Source organism: Talaromyces proteolyticus (assembly GCF_021365285.1).
Source record: "Talaromyces proteolyticus strain PMI_201 chromosome Unknown BGW36scaffold_5, whole genome shotgun sequence".
In the NCBI taxonomy this organism is placed as follows: Eukaryota; Fungi; Ascomycota; class Eurotiomycetes; order Eurotiales; family Trichocomaceae; genus Talaromyces; species Talaromyces proteolyticus.
Window position 1 is genome coordinate 1,934,269 of NW_025764281.1, and position 18,957 is coordinate 1,953,225.

At 48.3% G+C, this 18,957-nt stretch overlaps 4 protein-coding genes across 4 annotated transcripts; 2 read left to right on the plus strand and 2 right to left on the minus strand.

The window, feature by feature from the left end:
* Window positions 1-11: 11 nt before the first annotated feature.
* On the minus strand, window positions 12-7,247 carry BGW36DRAFT_449073 (conidial yellow pigment biosynthesis polyketide synthase; the record flags this gene model as incomplete). The annotated part of the gene is made up of 4 exons (XM_046221772.1): window positions 12-473; window positions 612-6,541; window positions 6,604-6,893; window positions 6,949-7,247. 4 exons carry the CDS (start codon window positions 7,245-7,247, stop codon window positions 420-422), a joined length of 6,573 nt encoding a protein of 2,190 aa, XP_046073446.1. The 3' UTR covers window positions 12-419.
* A 1,323-nt stretch (window positions 7,248-8,570) lies between these two features.
* Window positions 8,571-9,867, plus strand: BGW36DRAFT_426662 (uncharacterized protein; the record flags this gene model as incomplete). The annotated part of the gene is made up of 2 exons (XM_046220301.1): window positions 8,571-8,741; window positions 8,809-9,867. The coding sequence occupies 2 exons, from the start codon at window positions 8,571-8,573 to the stop codon at window positions 9,865-9,867; spliced, it is 1,230 nt and encodes a 409-aa protein (XP_046073447.1).
* Window positions 9,868-14,384: 4,517 nt separating this feature from the next.
* On the plus strand, window positions 14,385-17,230 carry BGW36DRAFT_294268 (exo-beta-1,3-glucanase Exg0; the record flags this gene model as incomplete). The annotated part of the gene is made up of 3 exons (XM_046211077.1): window positions 14,385-14,574; window positions 14,624-16,811; window positions 16,861-17,230. The coding sequence occupies 3 exons, from the start codon at window positions 14,385-14,387 to the stop codon at window positions 17,228-17,230; spliced, it is 2,748 nt and encodes a 915-aa protein (XP_046073448.1).
* A 189-nt stretch (window positions 17,231-17,419) lies between these two features.
* BGW36DRAFT_460790 (uncharacterized protein) lies at window positions 17,420-18,565 on the minus strand. Its single transcript, XM_046222109.1, has one exon. It carries the CDS (start codon window positions 18,316-18,318, stop codon window positions 17,479-17,481), a length of 840 nt encoding a protein of 279 aa, XP_046073449.1. The 5' UTR covers window positions 18,319-18,565; the 3' UTR covers window positions 17,420-17,478.
* Window positions 18,566-18,957: the final 392 nt, after the last annotated feature.

An 18,957-nucleotide genomic window follows, 5' to 3' on the forward strand; every position in this document is an offset into this window, starting at 1 on the left:
AACATGAAAGGCCCCAGTGGCCTCTCCCTATCGTCTAAAACCGACATCAAGTATATTTTAACGGAATAAGGTGTGCTACATATACGATATAACTGTAGTAAGTGTACTTGATGGGAGTGTCTAAAAACGAGGCCATCTATATCTAAAAATCCTCTGTAGAACGTGAAACTTGTAAAGAAGTCTGGGAATTCCTGAATAAAAGAAGACTCGGCATGGTGAAAGGAATCTTAACATTCTTCAGAATGAAAAAGAAGCATAGTACAATAAATAAGACATATCCTAAGGAAACCCAGTGTGACGCAATGAGTGGGGCCGCGCTCTTTGGCATCTTCGGTGACCATTGCTAAATCATAAAATGGGAAATAAGAGCGAATTAAGATGTAATAGAACTCCAAATGACCATATTTTCATCATGAAGGCTACGCCATAGACTTTCGAAGGAATTGCGCAAGTTTCTGAGAGTACGGTTCACGCTGCAATTCGTTAGTGAAAGCTATGATATTGTCCGCCAAAGCATCGAGATATGCAGGTGGTATGCAACCATCAACGGGCAAAAAAATGTACAAAGCATACAAGGTAAGGATTAAGGAGAGCTGGGAAAAAAGACTCACCATCATAGAGAAATGATGGGCTTCATCAACCCTATCAAGAACGATGTCCCTCTCTCGACCTGGGAACAAGGCCTCCCAGCCATTACCTCCGAAATCTGTACGACGCTCCAGCAGGAACTTCATTCCTTCGGTATCATCCGGGTGTGGTGCCAGCTTTGGTAGACGTGGGTTATCCGCAATGCAAGTGGCTGCCCAGATGATGTTCACCTTAGGAACGTCGTAAAAGCGACTTGGCTGCATAGGTGCTGCCCTGTACTCATGCAGCAAATCAATAGTAGCGTTGAAGTGAGGGATGAGCCACGCAGGAGGCTTGCCACCGCTTACTCCGGATGCCTTATGGCCAAACAGGTGGAGGCTCTCGCAGTATTCATAAAAGTGTGGAGGAAGGCGGTCGAGACCGTGTAGTGGGGGTGGAGAGTCGATGAGATTCAAGCTAAGAACCTGTTCCTGGCTACTTGTCAGAATTTGGGCGGCGCGGTAGGCAAGGATTCCACCCGCGGACCAGCCGCCGAGGTGATATGGCCCGAAGGGTTGTCGGCGGCGTATCTCTGCGAGATAGCCGTCGATGATGACATCGTCAAGATGAGCAGCCCGCAACTTCTCGGGCTCCTTCAGGAATGGGCAGTTGAGAGCAACAACACATATGTCAGTGGCCAAGCTAGGGATAGCAGCATATGAGGAAGCGGAGCCGCAACCATCAGGGAATAGAAACAGGGTCTTCGCTGCTGTTTTGGGGTTTCCTTGCAGGACAAGAGAGCTGGCTCGAGGTACAACGATTGGGCTTCCCATGAATTCAGTATCTTCAGTATCCGAGGATGCCTCAGAAGATGAAGGGGTTGCACTGATGGGTCGCACTTGAATGGAGGTCTCAAAAGCCTTCTCACCTAACACAATTGATGCTTTTGGGATGCTCTGGATCTCCGTAAAATCCTCTGAATAGGATGATGCGGAAGTTGAATTTCCATGCAATGCAGACCTCAGATCGGCAACAGTCGGGCAGTCAACGAAAAGAGAATCCATAGGGAAATCCAGTTCCAGCTCCTCACGGAAACGACTGACAATAACGAGTGAAAGGAGTGAGTCGACGCCTGAGTCGGCAAAGTGAGTGTCATCGGTCAGCTCCTCAACTGCAATCCCACTCTCCTCTGAGACAATGTTTAGGGCGCGGTTGAAGTCGATAACGCTACTCTCATTGTGACTTTTCAAGACGACCACTGGTCCCTCACTAAGAGGTGAAGAGGCTACTAGCTCTTTCGCCACATTCGGTGCAGGAGGGCCTGGGTAAGTGGTGGGAGCCGGCGAGTAACTCTTGACGGTTTTGGCTTTGGCCACCTCCTTCGGCTCAAGGACGCTCTTCAATTCGCCAATTGTTGGATAAGTGACAAAAATGGCGTCAAATTCAATATCCAAATCGAGTTCTTCCCTAAATCGTGCCGAGATAGTTAGTCCGAGCAATGAATCGACACCAAAGTCAGCGAAGGCACTACTGTCGGTAAGCTCATCTAAGCTAACTCCACTCTCATCGGAGATAATCTGCAAGGCGATAGAGACCTTTGAAGGGCCCGAAGATGCTATCTGTGGAGTCAGGGCGGGAAGATCCTGGGTCCTGACGTGAGTTTCGATAGCCTTTACTGTCTTCGCCGTTTTGACAGGAGCTGATGTCTGAGAAGGAGCAGGAGCTACCTTCTTCGACTTGGCACCACTCTCGAGAGAAAGGATGACGCGAAGAACCCGTCGAGGGACGCATTGGATGGCGATCTTCTCGAACGCTGCCACAATAGTATCACCGTCGAAAATCACCACATCCCCATGCCAGAGTTTATCTTTGCCCTCGAACATGCGCGTATACGAGGTATATGGTCGATCGTAATGCACGTCCTCAAATACTTGGAAACGCCCCCAACCGTGATTCATAAATACCTCGGTATCCAGATCGCAATGGTCATTGCAGTTCATGGTAAATCCACAGGATTGTGTGAAGGCATCGATGATAGCGGGATGCAGCGCGAATTGCCCACCTTTCTTAATGGAGCCGAAGCTGACACTAGCAGATGCCTCTAGGGTAGTACTATCGAGGACCACCTCGTCGATAGCACGGTAGTCATCGTGAAATTGGGCGAGTGGACGAATCATGCGGTAGACCATGGGCCGGTTGAAACGAGCGGCTGTCTCCTTAGCGATACCACGACGGAGATTCTGCATGCGAGCCTTGATAGCAGCCGATTCATTTTGAAGCTTGTTCAGCAAAATTGAGCGGTCTGTGAAGCGAATAGTACATTTAGCATGTTCTTGTGGTTTGCCCTTAGCATCAAAGCTAACAAATTTCATGGCAGCTTGATTTTTCGTCCAATCTACGTCAGCATGTCCCTGAAGCGGCTGTGGGCCCTGTGGCTTAGCAATAAGAGCCTTGAAAATCGACATATCCGACACGTCGACCTGCTTTTTGACCTCTGACACCGGCTGTCGGCGGCCCACAAGATACCTTCCCAGTGTGAGTGCCATGTCAGCATACACGGATGGAGTGCAGAGTGGGATATCATCAACCATATGGCCCTGCACGAGGGGGTTCATATCTGGTCGTGCTATATCTGCCTCGACAACAATATGCTCTTTGGCACCGTCATCGGATGAAGACTCCTCTACGACCCGGTGGATGGTGGTGCTTTCAAGTCCTGTCTTCTTCTCTTCAACTTGGGGAACAGCTAGGGCCGGGTCACCTTTGCGTAAAGACCAGTCATTGACGTATTGGATCCAGTAAGGCTTAAGATCCCAACTATAAGCAGGCAGCCCGTTAATAACTTTCTGGGATGCCTTGAAGTCGTTGTGATAGGTTGCCCAAACTACATCGGCGCCAGCCTGGTAGACTACCTTCAAGGCGTCAGCGAGCACATCCCGAGCAGATTTACGGTTCAATGCCGAGATGACAGTCGTCTGCGGGCCCAACGTCGCCTTGACCATACCTGAAACGGCGGGGTGAGGACCGACCTCGAGCAAGATGGATTGTTCTGTCATGGTGCCATTTTGCTGAGCCGTTTGAAGAGCCTGGAGCAGATTGACAGACTCGCGGCAGTGGCGACCAAGGTAGACTGGTCCGAAAGTTCCCTCAGCAGTAACGAGGGTTCCATTCAGCGGGCACAAAACTGGACATTTTGGCGCAAGGTACCGGACCGAAGCAGCAGCCTCCTCGAATGGGGCGAGGATGGGATCGACTTGGGATGAGTGGAATGCGTAAGGAGTCTTGAGCTTAGTGGTCTTAATACCGGCATCGCCGAGCACCTGGTTTGCCATGGCTATTTCGCCGTCCGGTCCGGCCAAAACAGTCTCAATGGGGGAGTTCATGCAGGCAATCTGATGCGGTGTATTCTTAAGCGTCGCGGAGATGGTAGCAGCCGATCCACGAACAACAAGCATTGAGTGTGTTCCGCGGGTGCAGAGGTCTTGAAGCAGCTGGGCCCGTGTACCAACAAGATAGATGGCATCTGAGTCAGACAAGACACCTGCAACATTAAGGGCCGCGTATTCTCCCAAGCTGTGGCCAACAACGGCCTCCGGCAAGATACCCCACGAAGCCCAGAGCCGTGCTAGCGCAATCTGCATACAGACACTGGCAAGCTGAACTTGGATTGGGGGAAAGTCGTCCAGAGACCGGTCCTCTGCTGCCATGTACACAGGCATGATGGACGGAAAGCCAAGACTGCGGGAAACATGGTCGAGTTGACGAAGCTCCGTGCGGAACAATGCGAACGTTTCCATCATTTGGCGGCCCATTCCAGGAAACTGTGCGCCTTGTCCAGTAAAGCCGAACACCATCTTCGGTTTCTTAACCTTAGCACGGGTCATACCCGTCTGGTCACGAAGGGCGACGTCAATCTGCGCAAGGAGTTCATCGACTGAGGATCCGACGAGCATGACACGGTGTGGGTGGTGAATGCGCCGGGCGGTCGTAGTATACGAAAGCTGACCTACGGAGACATTCTCCTGGTTAGGGTTAAGCAGGAACCCCTTCAAGGACCAGAGATTGCCCTGAAGGGACGCAGGCGTCCTGGCAGAAACAGCCACGAGATTCGGGCTGGGGCCGCTCTGGTACTCCTCCAGAACTGGCGCTGGGGCTTCTTCCAAGAGGAGGGCCGAGTTACCACCCGCAGCGGAGAAATTGTTAACAAATGCACGCCTGGGCTTTGAGTCGACCGAATGCCATGGAATAGCCTCTCTGGCAATGTGAACGTTCCTCTCGGCTAGGTCGGTGGGAAACTTCGAGTTTATCTTGGTCTTGATACCAATATGAGGTGGAATGCAGTTATTCTTCATCATCAAAAGCACCTTTACTAGACTCGACACACCCGAAGCCGCTTCTCCGTGCCCAATGTTAGACTTCGCAGAGCCAAGATAAACAGGGTTTTGACGCGCCACCTGTCCTTCTGGTGCAAATACATTGAGCACACTGGTCATCTCGGTAGCATCTCCAGCCTGTGTTCCTGTACCGTGCATCTCAACGTATCCGACGCTATTAGACTCGACGGCACTAGTGTGGAGAATTTTGGAAAATATAGCACGCTGGGCGCCAGTATGAGGTCGTGTGATGCTCTCTGCCTCGGCAGAATGGTTTGTGTAAGCACCGAGAATCACGCCTAGGATGGGATCCTTCTCAGCCACTGCATCCTCGAGCCGTTTGAGGATCACAGTGCCAACTCCTTCGCCACGGCAGTAGCCATCAGCGCCGTCGTCGAACGTCTTGCAGTTGCCAGTGCGAGATAGGAAGTGACCTCGATCCAGCCCAGAGGTAAAATCTGGGTTTGTTAGAACATTAGTACCACCTGCAATAGCCATATCGATATCACGCTGCCATAGAGAGTTGACGGCAATGTGGATGGCAGAAAGACTGGATGAACAGGCCGTGTCGACAGCGTAGCTAGGACCGCTAAACTTAAAGAAATAGTTGATTCGGCCTGGAATAAAGGCTCGGTTACCACCGGGGATGAAGTAAGTATCGATATTCTGTGCGCTGTTGGTCTCCATCCAGTCGTTGCTCGTAACACCGTAAAAGACACCAACTCGGTCCCTTCTAGTTGATGGTGTGGCATCCGGAACCACACCTGCCTGTTCCAGCGCCTCGTATGCTGTCATTAGGGCAATTCTCTGGGCGGGGTCGACTTGGGGTGCCTCTCGTGGAGAAATGTTGAAAAAGCGAGCGTCAAAGGCGGCGGGGTCACTCAGCCAGCAACCGTATGGCGTTGCGCTGGTATTCTTTCGTGTTCCTGCTGGATCGACATGTGCCTTGGACCAGTGTAGAGGCGGGACCTCCTCGTGCACATCAAGTCCATCACGGAGAAGGTCCCAAAACGCCTCGTTGTTATTGGCACCACCTGGGAATCTCCCGGACATGCCAACAATGGCAATCTTTGGCCTGGCTTGAGTTGTACATTCATGTGCAGTCTCTGCGTCAGATGAGAGTCGCTCAAGCGAAGGTCGGTGGGCCAGTGTCCGCCCTAGTGTCGGCTGCTTTAGCGCCGCATAGATAAGCTGATCAGCTTGGGATCCGAAAAGCTCAACCTCGCACTTCTTCGTTTCCAGGGAGCCTCCGAGACGTGCCCGAACCCCTTCTAGAATGCCATTCCAGCGAATAGGCTGAAGAAGAATGTGCTCCAACGCTACTTCAAGGAGGTCTTTAAAGTTTGTCCCCTCAATCCAGCCACCAGTGCTGGACATGACAGGGATTTTGGCGACTGGCTCTACCCCGCTATCAAGTGCAAGCGGGGCTAGTATGTCTTCGATATCTACTTTCGAATAAAGATGTGGTGCGTGGTAAGGAGCATATACTGCTTTGGCCTTGTGCTTCAGCCCCTTAAAGTGAGCGGATGATATCAATTCATCAAGAGAGCTTGGCGGGCCGCTCACAGCCAAACCGCTAGGTGTGTATGCACTGATGAATGCTTTTGCAGTAGAAGGTAGTAACTAGATTCCGTCTCTGTTAGTTTTATATTTGGGAGAAGACGAAAATTCCCACTTACGCTTTCGTCGCAGAACTTGCGCACGGCATCAGCAGCAGATGGACCGGCTACCATCATGCACCATGTCCGAGACATCTCAGGCGGAGAAATAAGACGCCTCTTCATATTGGTAACACATGCACCGACATTAAAGGCAACTAGAACAGCTTCCACCGCCCTCGGTACTAAGTCTGAGAAGCTTCGGCAGCAGCTGACTGTCACAGCAGCCAGAGCGCCTGTGCAAAGACCAAGAATGCAGGCATCCTCTGGCTTTGGATATTTGTTTCCAGTTTGACTTTATTGGCTGCGTTAACATATAGAAGTTGGTACATATTGCATTCTGGACTTACTTCATGATGAAAGATCCCAATTGGTACATGCAAGTGATGGCCATGTCCATTGGTACACAGCGGAGGTTTCCCTGTGACCGCTTCCAAAGGAGAACATCTTCAATGCTTGTGAATCTAGGCAAATCTTCGCGAACGTCTTTAGGTAGTTGAAATATCTGTGTGCGCAAGGCATCATACGCCTTTCCGAGGAATTCTTTCAATACCACATTGTTGTTCTTGCCATCTAGTAGCTTCGGCAAATGTGGCTCCACGTCGAACGTTTGGTCCCCAAACAGGTATAGGGTTTCTTGGTGTGTCATGTTGAAGTATCTTGTGACAAGTTGAGAGTATGGGTTTTTCTTTTCAACAAAGAGTCCCTGCTCCTTGCTTCAAGGTGGGAGTCTTATACCCACGGTCTTTATAAGAAAACCACATGCCAAGGGCTATAGATAGCGAGCACATGGCTTTTCTGGCGAGGGGATAGTACTTGTTGCGCAACCCCGGTTTGAGCCCCGCCTCTTACCTCCCGGAAACCTATTTCTGCTTGATATCCCGACCTTGACACTCACAGAACTGCCATGAGCCGCTAGGGCAGAACGGTACCCTAGTCTAGCGGTACAGGACGCCAGTAGGTTCAAAATGCTTACCTCGAGCTTATCTCGGCTGTCTTCAAAACTGAATTGTTGGCTCCGTAATCTGGCTTAGTTGTAATGCCTTTTTCCCTGCTAGCAGAGGCCACTGGGGGCCAATTTTGACAATATTTCGAAACATTATTCGCCAATGGTGGCGATAGTGGCTGCTTACGGTACCAGGCTGCACCTGATTGGTAGTTATCCACTCAATCATAGTGTATAGTAGCTATGCAAGAAGAACGTGTCGACTGCACTAATCGGGGGAAATGTTCCCAGTAGCGGTAGCCACGAGGCCAGGTTCAAGTTCATTGAACACCCACGAAGCACTATAATCAAACATGTGCTGACACACTAGCCCTTCTAGTCTGGTCAAGTATCAAATGGTGGTTTCAACGGAAACCACACGGTATAGACATATTTTAGAAAGTTATCCTTTCGGGACAGCATCGGGACTCCAGTCGGCTCTTCCAGGGTCCCACCAGGACCATGGTAGTCTAGTTTCGCCATAGCTATCTGGAGATTGGTTAATGTAGCAGAAAATCGACGCCTCATTCGCGCGCTTAGTTGCTTATCAAGGACAGCTTCGTACGCGGTGAGATAGATCCCCCGGCCATTTTCGATATTGTCAGTGTTGTTCTACTGTCCAGATATAAGCTGTGCCAGTAATAGCTGACAGCCTAACAGGGCTTCAGCCACCCATACACTGCGTAAGACCATGCTGAGACAACCCGATTATGGTCGGGACATCTTGTGTTTACGATCCCCGGAAAACGGGCCGGACACGTGCCGCCCCACGCGCTTATGTTAGCCAGCGGGTCGAAACTACGGCGGACTGCAGATGCTCAAAGCGTCACAACTATTTTGGCGGGGAATCATAAGCACAGCCGCTTCAGTCACCAACTTCTGTTCCCCGAGTGCGAGCACCAGACATCAGATCTCAGACGACAGACTTCTCCAAAGCTCACGCTGTGTCATGTAATCCGATTATCGCAAACCTGCTAACCACGTGCCATGGATGAGCTGTCCCTGTTTCGTTCGGCAACCGAGCTCAACTCCCGGCCAGAGAACCTGCCATTCGAGCTTGACATGTTTACATCGCAGCACGAGCCCCTCACCCCCCGATCAACCCCGACGGTGCATTCTAAACTTCGGTCTAGCTGCGATTCCTGTGGACAAGCGAAGGTATGCTTTTAATACCTCCCCACCCTGTGATTGACAGGCGCAACTATCCTAACATGGTCGTCCCAAGGTCAAATGCGATCGCAGCCAACCAGCCTGCGCGCGTTGCGTCTCCCAGGGCGTTAATTGTGTGTATGGCGTGTCTCGCAAAGCCGGGAAGCCTCCACGCAAGCGACCTGCCATATCCTCTCCCCTTCCATCTGCCCGTCTGAGTAAACCCGACACTACCAACATCGACCTAACCAGCAGCGGGCACGATGACATGGACATCATGCTCAGCCCGCCGGACATTCCCATAACTACCAATTCCCCCTTTGCTGCTTCCTACGCCGACATTCAAAGTTGGTTTCCGCTCGATAGCCTGGGTAGCTTGGCTAACCTAGGCCCGCTTACTGGGGACTCATTCATGAGCGGGCAGAGCGTCTCGGTCGAAAGCTCAATAAGCACAGGGCCAGCAGCAGCAGTGCAACATGACTGCACGCGAGATTCTAAAGATATCATGCGCCGGCTGTATTGCGCCAACCCTTCCAATCCTATCTCTGACGGCGTGCCAGCCAGCACATTAGACCTTGGCAGCGTTCTGACGCGCAACCGCGACGTTGTTAGCCGTCTAGGACTTCTCCTCAGGTGCCCGTGTGCACGCTCACCACACATGGCCATGCTGTATGCTTCCGTCATATCGCGCGTCCTGCTGTGGTATCAACAAGCCACAAGTTCCACAGGACCGTCATCGTCGCTTTTCCCGCCCACGCTGACAACTCCGGAGTCAGTACCATCATTGTCAAGTAGTGCCACCTCAACAACTGGAGGCGACGACAATAGTGGCATCTCAGTGGTACCAACAGCCGTCATGATCGGGACCTTCCAAAGCGATGACCAGAGCCTGCAAGCAGCCCTTACTAATCGTCTTATTCTGAGCGAGGTAAAGAAAGTCCGTGCCTTGATTGAATCATTCATCTCTCTCGGCGCAGAATCGTCTGATTTACCAGCTGTCGGTGATGCTTGCTCAGCTGCTGGAGACTTCAATACTACAGTAGCAGATACGGGGTTGTTTACGAGTCTTGGTTTCTGGCTTCGGAATAAGCAAATTTCTATTCAAGATACCCTCGATGCTAATCTATCCTTTTGACACTCTGATATTACTACGTTTGTATATTTTATTTCATGTTATTAGTCTGAGCGATTTCTTAATAATTCCGATCAATTGATCCTCGAAAATATGTATATTCAGGGCGTTAATATCCTACGACGAACCGGAGTGTCTTCAAATGTTATCGGTAATATTCAACATTTGAACCGTCTAGTCTCAAAATTGCCATTAAACGGCTATTTTATTTTATATCAAGCAGACATGATTATTCTTTACACTGCAAGTATTGAATCTACATATATAAAACATCCAGGTGACTAATCCAATTTAATGGGCAAATGCACTCAGAAAGGACCAATCTCCAAAAATTCCGACGTTCACCACATTATATTTTCAACGTATATGGAAATTCGCGTACCTATTTTGGGCAAATGCTAACTGTTCTTCGCGTGGAAAACTCAACATCTAGGCTTCAATATGTAAGAAATTAAGATCCACTCTCTAGCACTAATCACGATCCACAACGCTAAAAACTAAAACGATCAGCTTTAGCGCTGAATGAGTCAATAATAATACGAGTTAAATTGCCCTAAGTTACTAATGAGTCAATTAATAGATCCCGGGACCCACATGAAAGAGAATCAACCAATTGGGGTATTTAAAAAGGACCCATATATTTTGAACCCCGAGAGCCCTAATATGCCGGGATGTAACTAATAGGTTCCTGCGTCTTGTGAGCGAGGTGCTGTTGTGATGCACATAGCCAACTTTACACAAACGAGTACCCATAGTCAGTTAGTCCTTTTGCTGTCCGACCGATGCCTGAACATAATCACCAAGCCCATATTATCAAAGACAGCCTGTCGGCTTAAACTATATATCATCACAACGTATATCACGACATTAGTTGATTACTGTATTCTTATCAAGGCCGTTAAAATTCAATGTTGATGGAATAAATATATCATGAGTACATATTTAAGATTATATTCATCTAATTGAATAGACAACTTAGCATTTCAAAATGTTCAATGCTCTTATATTTTCCGCAGCGTTTCAGGTCTGGATGCTTGAATTTGTTTAAAAACGGGAGGCGGCAGCGATTTGGATTGACTAGATCGTGTAGTAATAAACTCGATGTTATTGGGAGACTCAATAGGGGCAAGAACACTTCCACGCAAAAGGTTTGAAGTATTTAGGCCTTGAGTTTATTCTAGTTTTATCTGCGCAGGCTTGAGGTTGACTACATATGAGTAATTGTCCGGGAAATATCTATATTTCAAGGAATATAAACTACTCCATGTGTCACACTATCTCCTCAATACCATGCTTTTGTTCCATTTGGTATAAAGAGGTGCCTCTAGAGCACTTAGCTTTTTTCAACTAGGCAATTAATGTACCTTGCCCGTCACGTTATGTCTAAAAACGTTTTAGATATCTTAGGATCATGTGCATGTGATCTATATATATTGAAATGGGGTTAATATTATAATCTTTCCGGGTTTATAGATAAAAGTAGATATGTCAACTGGCACCAATTGACAACAGAATATTGAAGAAATAGACCATATTAGAACATTTGAAAGTTTCAATGTTCAAATGATGTGAAGAAATATATGTTATCATTCATTCTGTAATCATGAATTCATATGGTTGCACTTTTCAATATTCTGTGCAGAGTTTATCAGTCATATGATACATATATATTACTGACTATCCCCCAAGTCCTGTTCTCAATGTTTCAGGAAGCTGGATTTCTCGGAAAAATAGACGAAGAATCCTACGTAATGACTAAGGACAAAATCTTGGTAAGAGTGTAGATTATTCCTGGAGATTTAGTGACCGTCAGCCACGTTCTCTCTCCACAACGATCAGTATTGCATCACCACCCACGTGGCTCTTCTGTAGTCTCCCGGTTCCTTAATATATGAAACCACTGAATCAAAATACTAATCATGGTCTTGATTCAAACTACGTGAGACAAGCTTCACCACCCATGTCAGCCCAAGATGTTCGGAACTCTGTTGATTGCAGAGGAGACAACAGGTAGTAATTGGTCTAACCCATGTTAGTCTCATCGGAAATAGTGATAATAAAAAAAAAGATGGAAGCTGCTCAGCTAGCTATCGTAAATATAACAGCATACATAAGTCCTTCTCACCTAGCCATCATGAGAAATGAAAGTATTCTGTACTATGTATTCAGACATACCGCACCAGTGATGAGTTCTGGAACAAATATCCAGGTTTATCAATGTCGACAGACTGCTGAAGCTTTTAGCTGATTGTAGGGGTTCCTGGTAGATTTTGCCGAGAGACACTCAGAATCCGGATAACCTGTGGACATTTTCTTTCTTTCAGTGCGCATGATCAACTTTTATGGTACCTTGCATTTAATACGGTTCTGTTGTATGTTTCGCATGTTGAATTACCTGTGTTATGATATGGTATTATGCATGCGCGGGGTTCTGTAGGTGAAATCCGACGTTATACACTGGTGCTTCGGGTTCTAGATTTATTTAGAATTTGATCATTCTTTCATATTATATCCTCTTTCGGGCTGATACACGGTACAAAAGTGTTTTCACGATTCGTGTAACCGGCTACGTCAACAGTACATATGTATCGCGCTTTTAATGGAAATCGATAAAACGGCAAACCGCTTCAATGTTCAGGGAACAACATTCCTTGCGGATGTCTGCAAGCATCTTGCTGTTAAGCCTTGCTATCCGGCAAACATGATACAGTTTTTAGACCATTCTTTCTAATATCCCCCAGGATTTTCAATAATCATGTAGTAGCCCACAGTTAAAACTGCGAGTCATTTATTTGCATGTCTACTGGTGGCTAATCTGCATTGCATTGTACTTCACGGGTGTTACATGGCAGGAGGCTTGACGCCATCTGGCTGTGATGCCAGCGAGAAGCTGGACTAATAGAATCCCCCAGACATAAGTAGTCACTTGTCTAAGCCCTAAGTCCTCAATATACAGGTTATGTGATGGCCATATGTAATACGCTTTGTGGAGTTTATTCAATCTAAATGCGGATCTAGCCAATCAGCGCGCGGCATGGCGGATCCTCGATCAGGGCAAAGCTTGGCGGCGGCTGGCGGCGGCGATTGGCTGGGAGCGAGTTTCATGTTTACAATGCGAAACGCCGAAACAGGCTAGCTGAAACCAAGGACGACGATGGTCCTTGTTCATTTTCTTTCCTCAGTATTCATGATCCTGGATAATAAACGGACAAGGACAGGCCGAAAAACGATGTGCATCGGGCATTCTTTACGAGACGACTCACTGCCTAGCCGAGAGCTCTGGAATGCAGGACCGGCAGTGGTTATCGAGGCAACCCGAGTCTGCCGAAAAATGCGTCGGTCATATTTTTGTTCGTCATGGCAATGCCTGTCTGGACTCTCGAATAATGCCGGAGTACTTATTTTGTAGCCGTCTTAGAATTGGCGATCATGGAAAACGCCGCTGCCCTAACCTGAAGGCGCATTCCAGACCCCGCAGATCGGTTCGGACCTGACAACCTCGAGTGTGCTCGCCGCCTGGATCATTGCAGAGACTGGGCAAAAACACTGTATATGTATAGACCGGATGCCCAACGCGCAGCGAGACTGTCATCGTTGTCATAATTTTCCTGCTTGATACTGCATTCTCATAGCTCAAACTCATCGCAGACTATTCTTTCTGCCTGTGGACGTTTCTCGCCCATCCTTATCATCTATTAGCTCTGCCTAGTTTAGACCAGCTCCGGATTAATTGTTGACCAGGTCATCCGTTGGACGAGACTGAGTGACTGGTGTTTCATCTTGCGACAAGCTCATCAATAGCATTATTGTCTTTAGGGCTCGGGAGCGGCGCCGCCAGGGGCAATCCGCCAATCAAGCACCGCGCGTGCCTGCCACCTCAAACAGGGCGCCAGTCATCGTGTTGACAATTGACTCGGCGTTCATTATTACGGCTATTATTGTTCTCCTGGCAATAAAAACAAGACCAAGAATCCTATTGAAAGGTGGGGTTTGGTGGTAAGTGCACAGTAGGCCTGGGGTCGCTGATTATTATTGCCTCTCCCTGTTTGTGAACTGCTTATTTGATCTAGGCTCGCCGCCACTGGTGACTGATTCTCTTCTCCTCCCCTTTCCACCTATCCGTGAGTATCTTCTTTTTCTGGCTCATTTGTAGTCATCCATTCTTTCCATTCTTCTTTCAACTTCTGCGTGGCTCTGCCCTCTCTTTTAACCGAGGATACACTGTCCTGGCGGCAGCTGCCTGGCCATTGCACGCGCTCTTTCTATGTGAGTCAGACATCATCCATTCCTGCCACATTCCCGTGTTCTGGCAGCAAAATAGCTTCATAGCTCTGGTAAGTACCTGTGACATTTACCTTTATTATTATAATTTTTGTTTTGCCACGGCATTGACAAAAGAGTAGGAGTAAAGAGTGGTGCTCTTAACAGCACTATCGTCGGTTTTGTTTCTTCAAGATTTTTGCTCATAAACGCAGTTTCTGCCGGTCAGATAAACACAACATTCGATATACGACTTCAACATGATTTTTATGCGACTTTTCCTCCTTTTTGGTCTATCGACCCTGCTAGCAGCTGCGCCGACCCCTCAGGCCAGCGGTGCGCAGTCGTCGGGTTTTTGGATGGCCAACATTAAGCGTCAGGGCACAGTTGCTTTCGGCAATTCGACCGACTATCAGATTTTCCGCAATGTCAAGGACTTTGGTGCGAAAGGTAGGAGTGTCAGCTCCGTGACGATGGGTGCAGAGATTAACAACCACAGGCGACGGCTCGACCGATGATACAGCAGCCATCAACAGTGCTATTACAACTGGAAATCGATGTGGCCAGGGCTGCGACTCGTCAACAACGACTCCTGCTATCGTCTACTTTCCGCCGGGCACATACGTTGTCTCCAAGCCGATTATCCAGTATTACTACAGTCAATTCATTGGGGATGCCACCGACTTGCCTGTCTTGAAGGCGGCAAGCAGCTTCCAGGGAATGGCTGTTATTGATGCAGACCCATATACCGACTCTGGTGCGAACTGGTATACGAATCAAAACAATTTCTTCCGCCAGGTGCGCAACTTCGTTATCGATCTTACTGCTTTGCCTCAGAGTTCTGGTGCTGGTATTCATTGGCAAGTCGCTCAAGCTACCAGTCTTCAAAACATCCGCTTTGAAATGGTCAAGGGTGGCGGTGACGCGAATAAACAACAAGGCATCTTCATGGATAACGGTTCCGGTGGCTTCATGACTGATCTTACCTTCAACGGTGGTAACTACGGCATGTTCTTCGGTAACCAGCAATTCACAACTAGGAACTTGACCTTCAATGGATGTAACACTGCTATTTTCATGAACTGGAATTGGGCGTGGACATTCAAGTCGGTCACAGTTAACGACTGCGCGGTCGCGCTCAACATGTCGAACGGCCCATCTAACCAAACCGTCGGCTCAGTCATGCTTCTGGACAGTTCCCTTTCGACGACTGATCAAGCCATTGTTACTGCCTGGTCCAAGTCTAGCATTCCCACTGGAGGTGGAGTTCTGGTTCTGGACAATGTGGATTTCTCTGGCTCAAAAGTGGCCGTTGGTGGAATCGGGGGAGACACTATTTTGGCTGGTGGATCAATCGTTGACAACTGGGTTCAAGGCAATACATATACTACCTCTGGTACATCTGCTGGAAAGACAAAGCGTACCACTGAGTCTACAAATCGTCTTGAGGACGATACATGTCCTGCACCAGAGGTTGTCACTGTGACGGTTTTCCAGACTGGGGCGCCTGTGGGCACCACGGCTATGGTATCTCAACCCGACTCCACTGCTCGCATTAGCCAACCAACTTCTGCTACATCTGCAATAACTGCAGCCACCAATGCTCCTGGTTCGGTTGGCACTGCTGATGCAGTTGGAAGTTCGACTCCTGGATCTGCAGCTGCTGGCACCGTCACTGCACCCACTACCACCCCAGCCTCACATGGATCCAACACAGGTGGCTCAGGAGCTGGATCTCCCACCGGTAAATCTAGCCACTCCTCATCTCCCTCACAATCCGGCATTTCTTCTCCGTCTGGTACGGGGTCAACAGGAACCTGCGCGGCTTCACCAGTATCAAAAGCTAGGACCCAAGCTACCCTCGCCAAGTCGAGCAAGCCTTCTAGTCTTGTTGACAGTTCTGGAAAGGTTTATGAACGTTCAAAGCCGCTTTATGAGAATGTTGCCGCCTCTTCATTTGTCAGCGTCAAATCGGCTGGCGCCAAGGGGGATGGTTCAACTGATGACACTGCTGCTATTCAGAAGGTGCTGGATAGTGCTACATCTGGCCAAATAGTTTACTTTGACCACGGTGCGTATGTCATCACCTCGACTATTAAAGTTCCCAAAGACATCAAGATTGTCGGAGAGATCTGGCCCATGTTGATGGCCTCTGGGAAAGCCTTCTCCGACCAGAAGAACCCTATCCCTATGTTACAAGTGGGTCAAGCCGGCGACACTGGAAATGTCGAGATATCGGATATCATTCTCGAGACCAAGGGTCCAGCTCCAGGAGCTATTTTGATGGAATGGAATGTGGCAGGCTCATCCCAGGGTTCTGCGGCTATGTGGGATGTGCACTTCCGCGTTGGTGGTTCCGCCGGCACGGAACTTCAGAGCGACAAGTGTGCCTACAACCCTAATGCTACCCACAACGCGAACCCTGACTGCGAAGGTGCTTTCATGCTTTTCCACGTTACTCAGCAGGCCAGTGCATACGTCGAAAATTCTTGGTTCTGGGTTGCGGATCACGAACTTGATCTTGCCGACCACAACAAGATTGACATTTACAACGGTCGAGGTGTTCTGATCGAGAGTCAGAATGCAGTTTGGATGTATGGTACTTCCTCTGAGCACAGCCAACTTTACGAATATCAGATCAACAACGCGAAGAATGTGTTCATGGCCCTCATCCAAACAGAAACTCCGTAAGTTCCCCCGATAACTAAAACTTGGAGACAATACTAACGTAACAAGATACTGGCAATCGAATCCAACAGCCTTGGAGCCTTTCACTCCTCAGACCAAATTCAACGATCCTGACTTTTCTACATGCACAACAGATAGCTGTCGCAAAGCATGGGGCCTGCGTGTACTTTCCTCCTCCGATGTGACCATGTATGGCGGCGGTTTCTACAGTTTCTTCGAGAACTACAGCCAGACCTGTCTTGACAGCGAGTCTTGCCAGGAAAATATCGTCGAAGTCGATTGTTCCAGTGTTTCACTGTACGGCCTTAGTACGAAAGCCAGTGTAAACATGGTTACATCAACAGATGGAAAGTCGTTGGCCTTACAAGAGGACAACACAAGCAACTTTTGCTCGACAATTGCACTCTTCAAACAATAGTCAATCCTTGTTCACCCCTTCCTTTGATTTCAAACCGATCACACGAACCAGTTTCTTTTTTCAAATCATTCTTACTTGTATCATATTTGTCTCTGCTGGATTTGAGCATTATTGAGTGGATTGGATTAGGATAGAAATCATTATTAGATAGTACTCTCTTTGCAAAGGCAGAGTGAGCAAAATGATACCATTAACATTTCGTTCGTCTAATCTCTATGATCTATAAACCATCAACCAATGCATAATCTCTAGTTATTATCCCCTGCAGTGAAACGATTCCTTTCTTCATCCGTGAAATCATTTCCCCAAACTGGCCTAGGCAGTTCAAACAAATCTGTAACTCTAGCATACGTAATACCCCCCATCCTCGCCACAGGCCTCAACTTCTCAATATCAATCAGACTCCTTTCCTCATTCAGCGCATCTTCTCTCGCCCAGAACCGAACGCCCTCAACGACCACCATAGTCGAGCTGACCCTCGTCGGGTCCGTCTTTGAATGAAACTCCCGATTCTCAACAAGCTTCGCCTCAATCGAAAACACAGCCTCCTTCACTCGCGGCGTAGCAACAACCTCGGTATCTGCACGCGTCAATCCCGAAATATCGAACTCGCTCACACCGTACGGTGCATCAACACAGGCTATATTCGCAGCATCGATGAAATCCTCCGATATAATATTAATCACGCATTCACCGGTCTCGATGATGTTCGCCAATGTATCCTTCTTGCCACCCGTGGCACCCTTGCCGACTAACCCGACGACGAAGATGGGAGGGTCTGTCGCGACTACGTTGAAGAAACTGAATGGGCTTAGATTTGTGGTTGAGCCGTCTGCGGATCTCGTGGCGATGAATCCAATGGGTCGGGGGGTGATTGCGCTGATTAGAAGTTTGTAATTCAGATTCGCTGGCCGGTTGGGTCCGTAGGGATCGATGCTGACGTGCGTCGCTGATTCGGACTCGGTTTTGGTGAATGAGCCTGAGCCAGGTGTGTAGGATGGATTGAGCGTTTGCGTATAGTGTGGATGCGCAGAAGAGTCCCAGGGCGGCCGAGAGGCTTCCACGGATTTGAAGGGTGGGTGCGACATATTAACAGATTCCTTAATCCCCGCAGCGAGGAGATAGATAAGATCAGGCTAAAATCGAGTTGTGGATGTCAATTAAAGACCGAAAGGAAGACCGTGATGGGAAAGGAGTCAACTATAAACATGAATGTTTTCGTCTATTAACTTTTAATGTTAAAGGGTGAACAAGACCATTTTGAAGAAGTCGAAAAATTAAGTATCGAAGTACGCGATAAGCTGCGGGGTTATCGTCTTATCGCACTATGATGACAAATGGGAGCAGCACTGTGTAACAGAGCGATGGCGGTAGAATATCGCCTGATTTATAATATTTCAACGGTGTTCGTAAAGTTAATACTGCAAGGAAAACTAAATAAATACATAGCCAATCCATTCATCGATTTTTCAAACGTTGTATGGTCCATCTTACGGACCGTATGTTTAGGATTAGGGTTAGAGGTTCTAATTATTTTGAGCTATCATCGAGTCAATTCACTCTCTTCGAATGAACACGCAGATGAGATACCCCCCTCCCCTCTTCAATAATAAAGATGTAGAGATTATCTTACATATATACTTTATACAAGATGCGGATTCTAGGGAAGCAAGTATGCGCCCCATGCTCCTCTTTTAAGGGTTAACCCAATCCAAAGGCTGGAGATT

What these genes read in the sequence shown, in the direction of transcription:
- BGW36DRAFT_460790 (XM_046222109.1), bottom strand. Translation starts at nt 18,318, where the DNA reads ATGTCGCACCCACCCTTCAAATCCGTGGAAGCCTCTCGGCCGCCCTGG.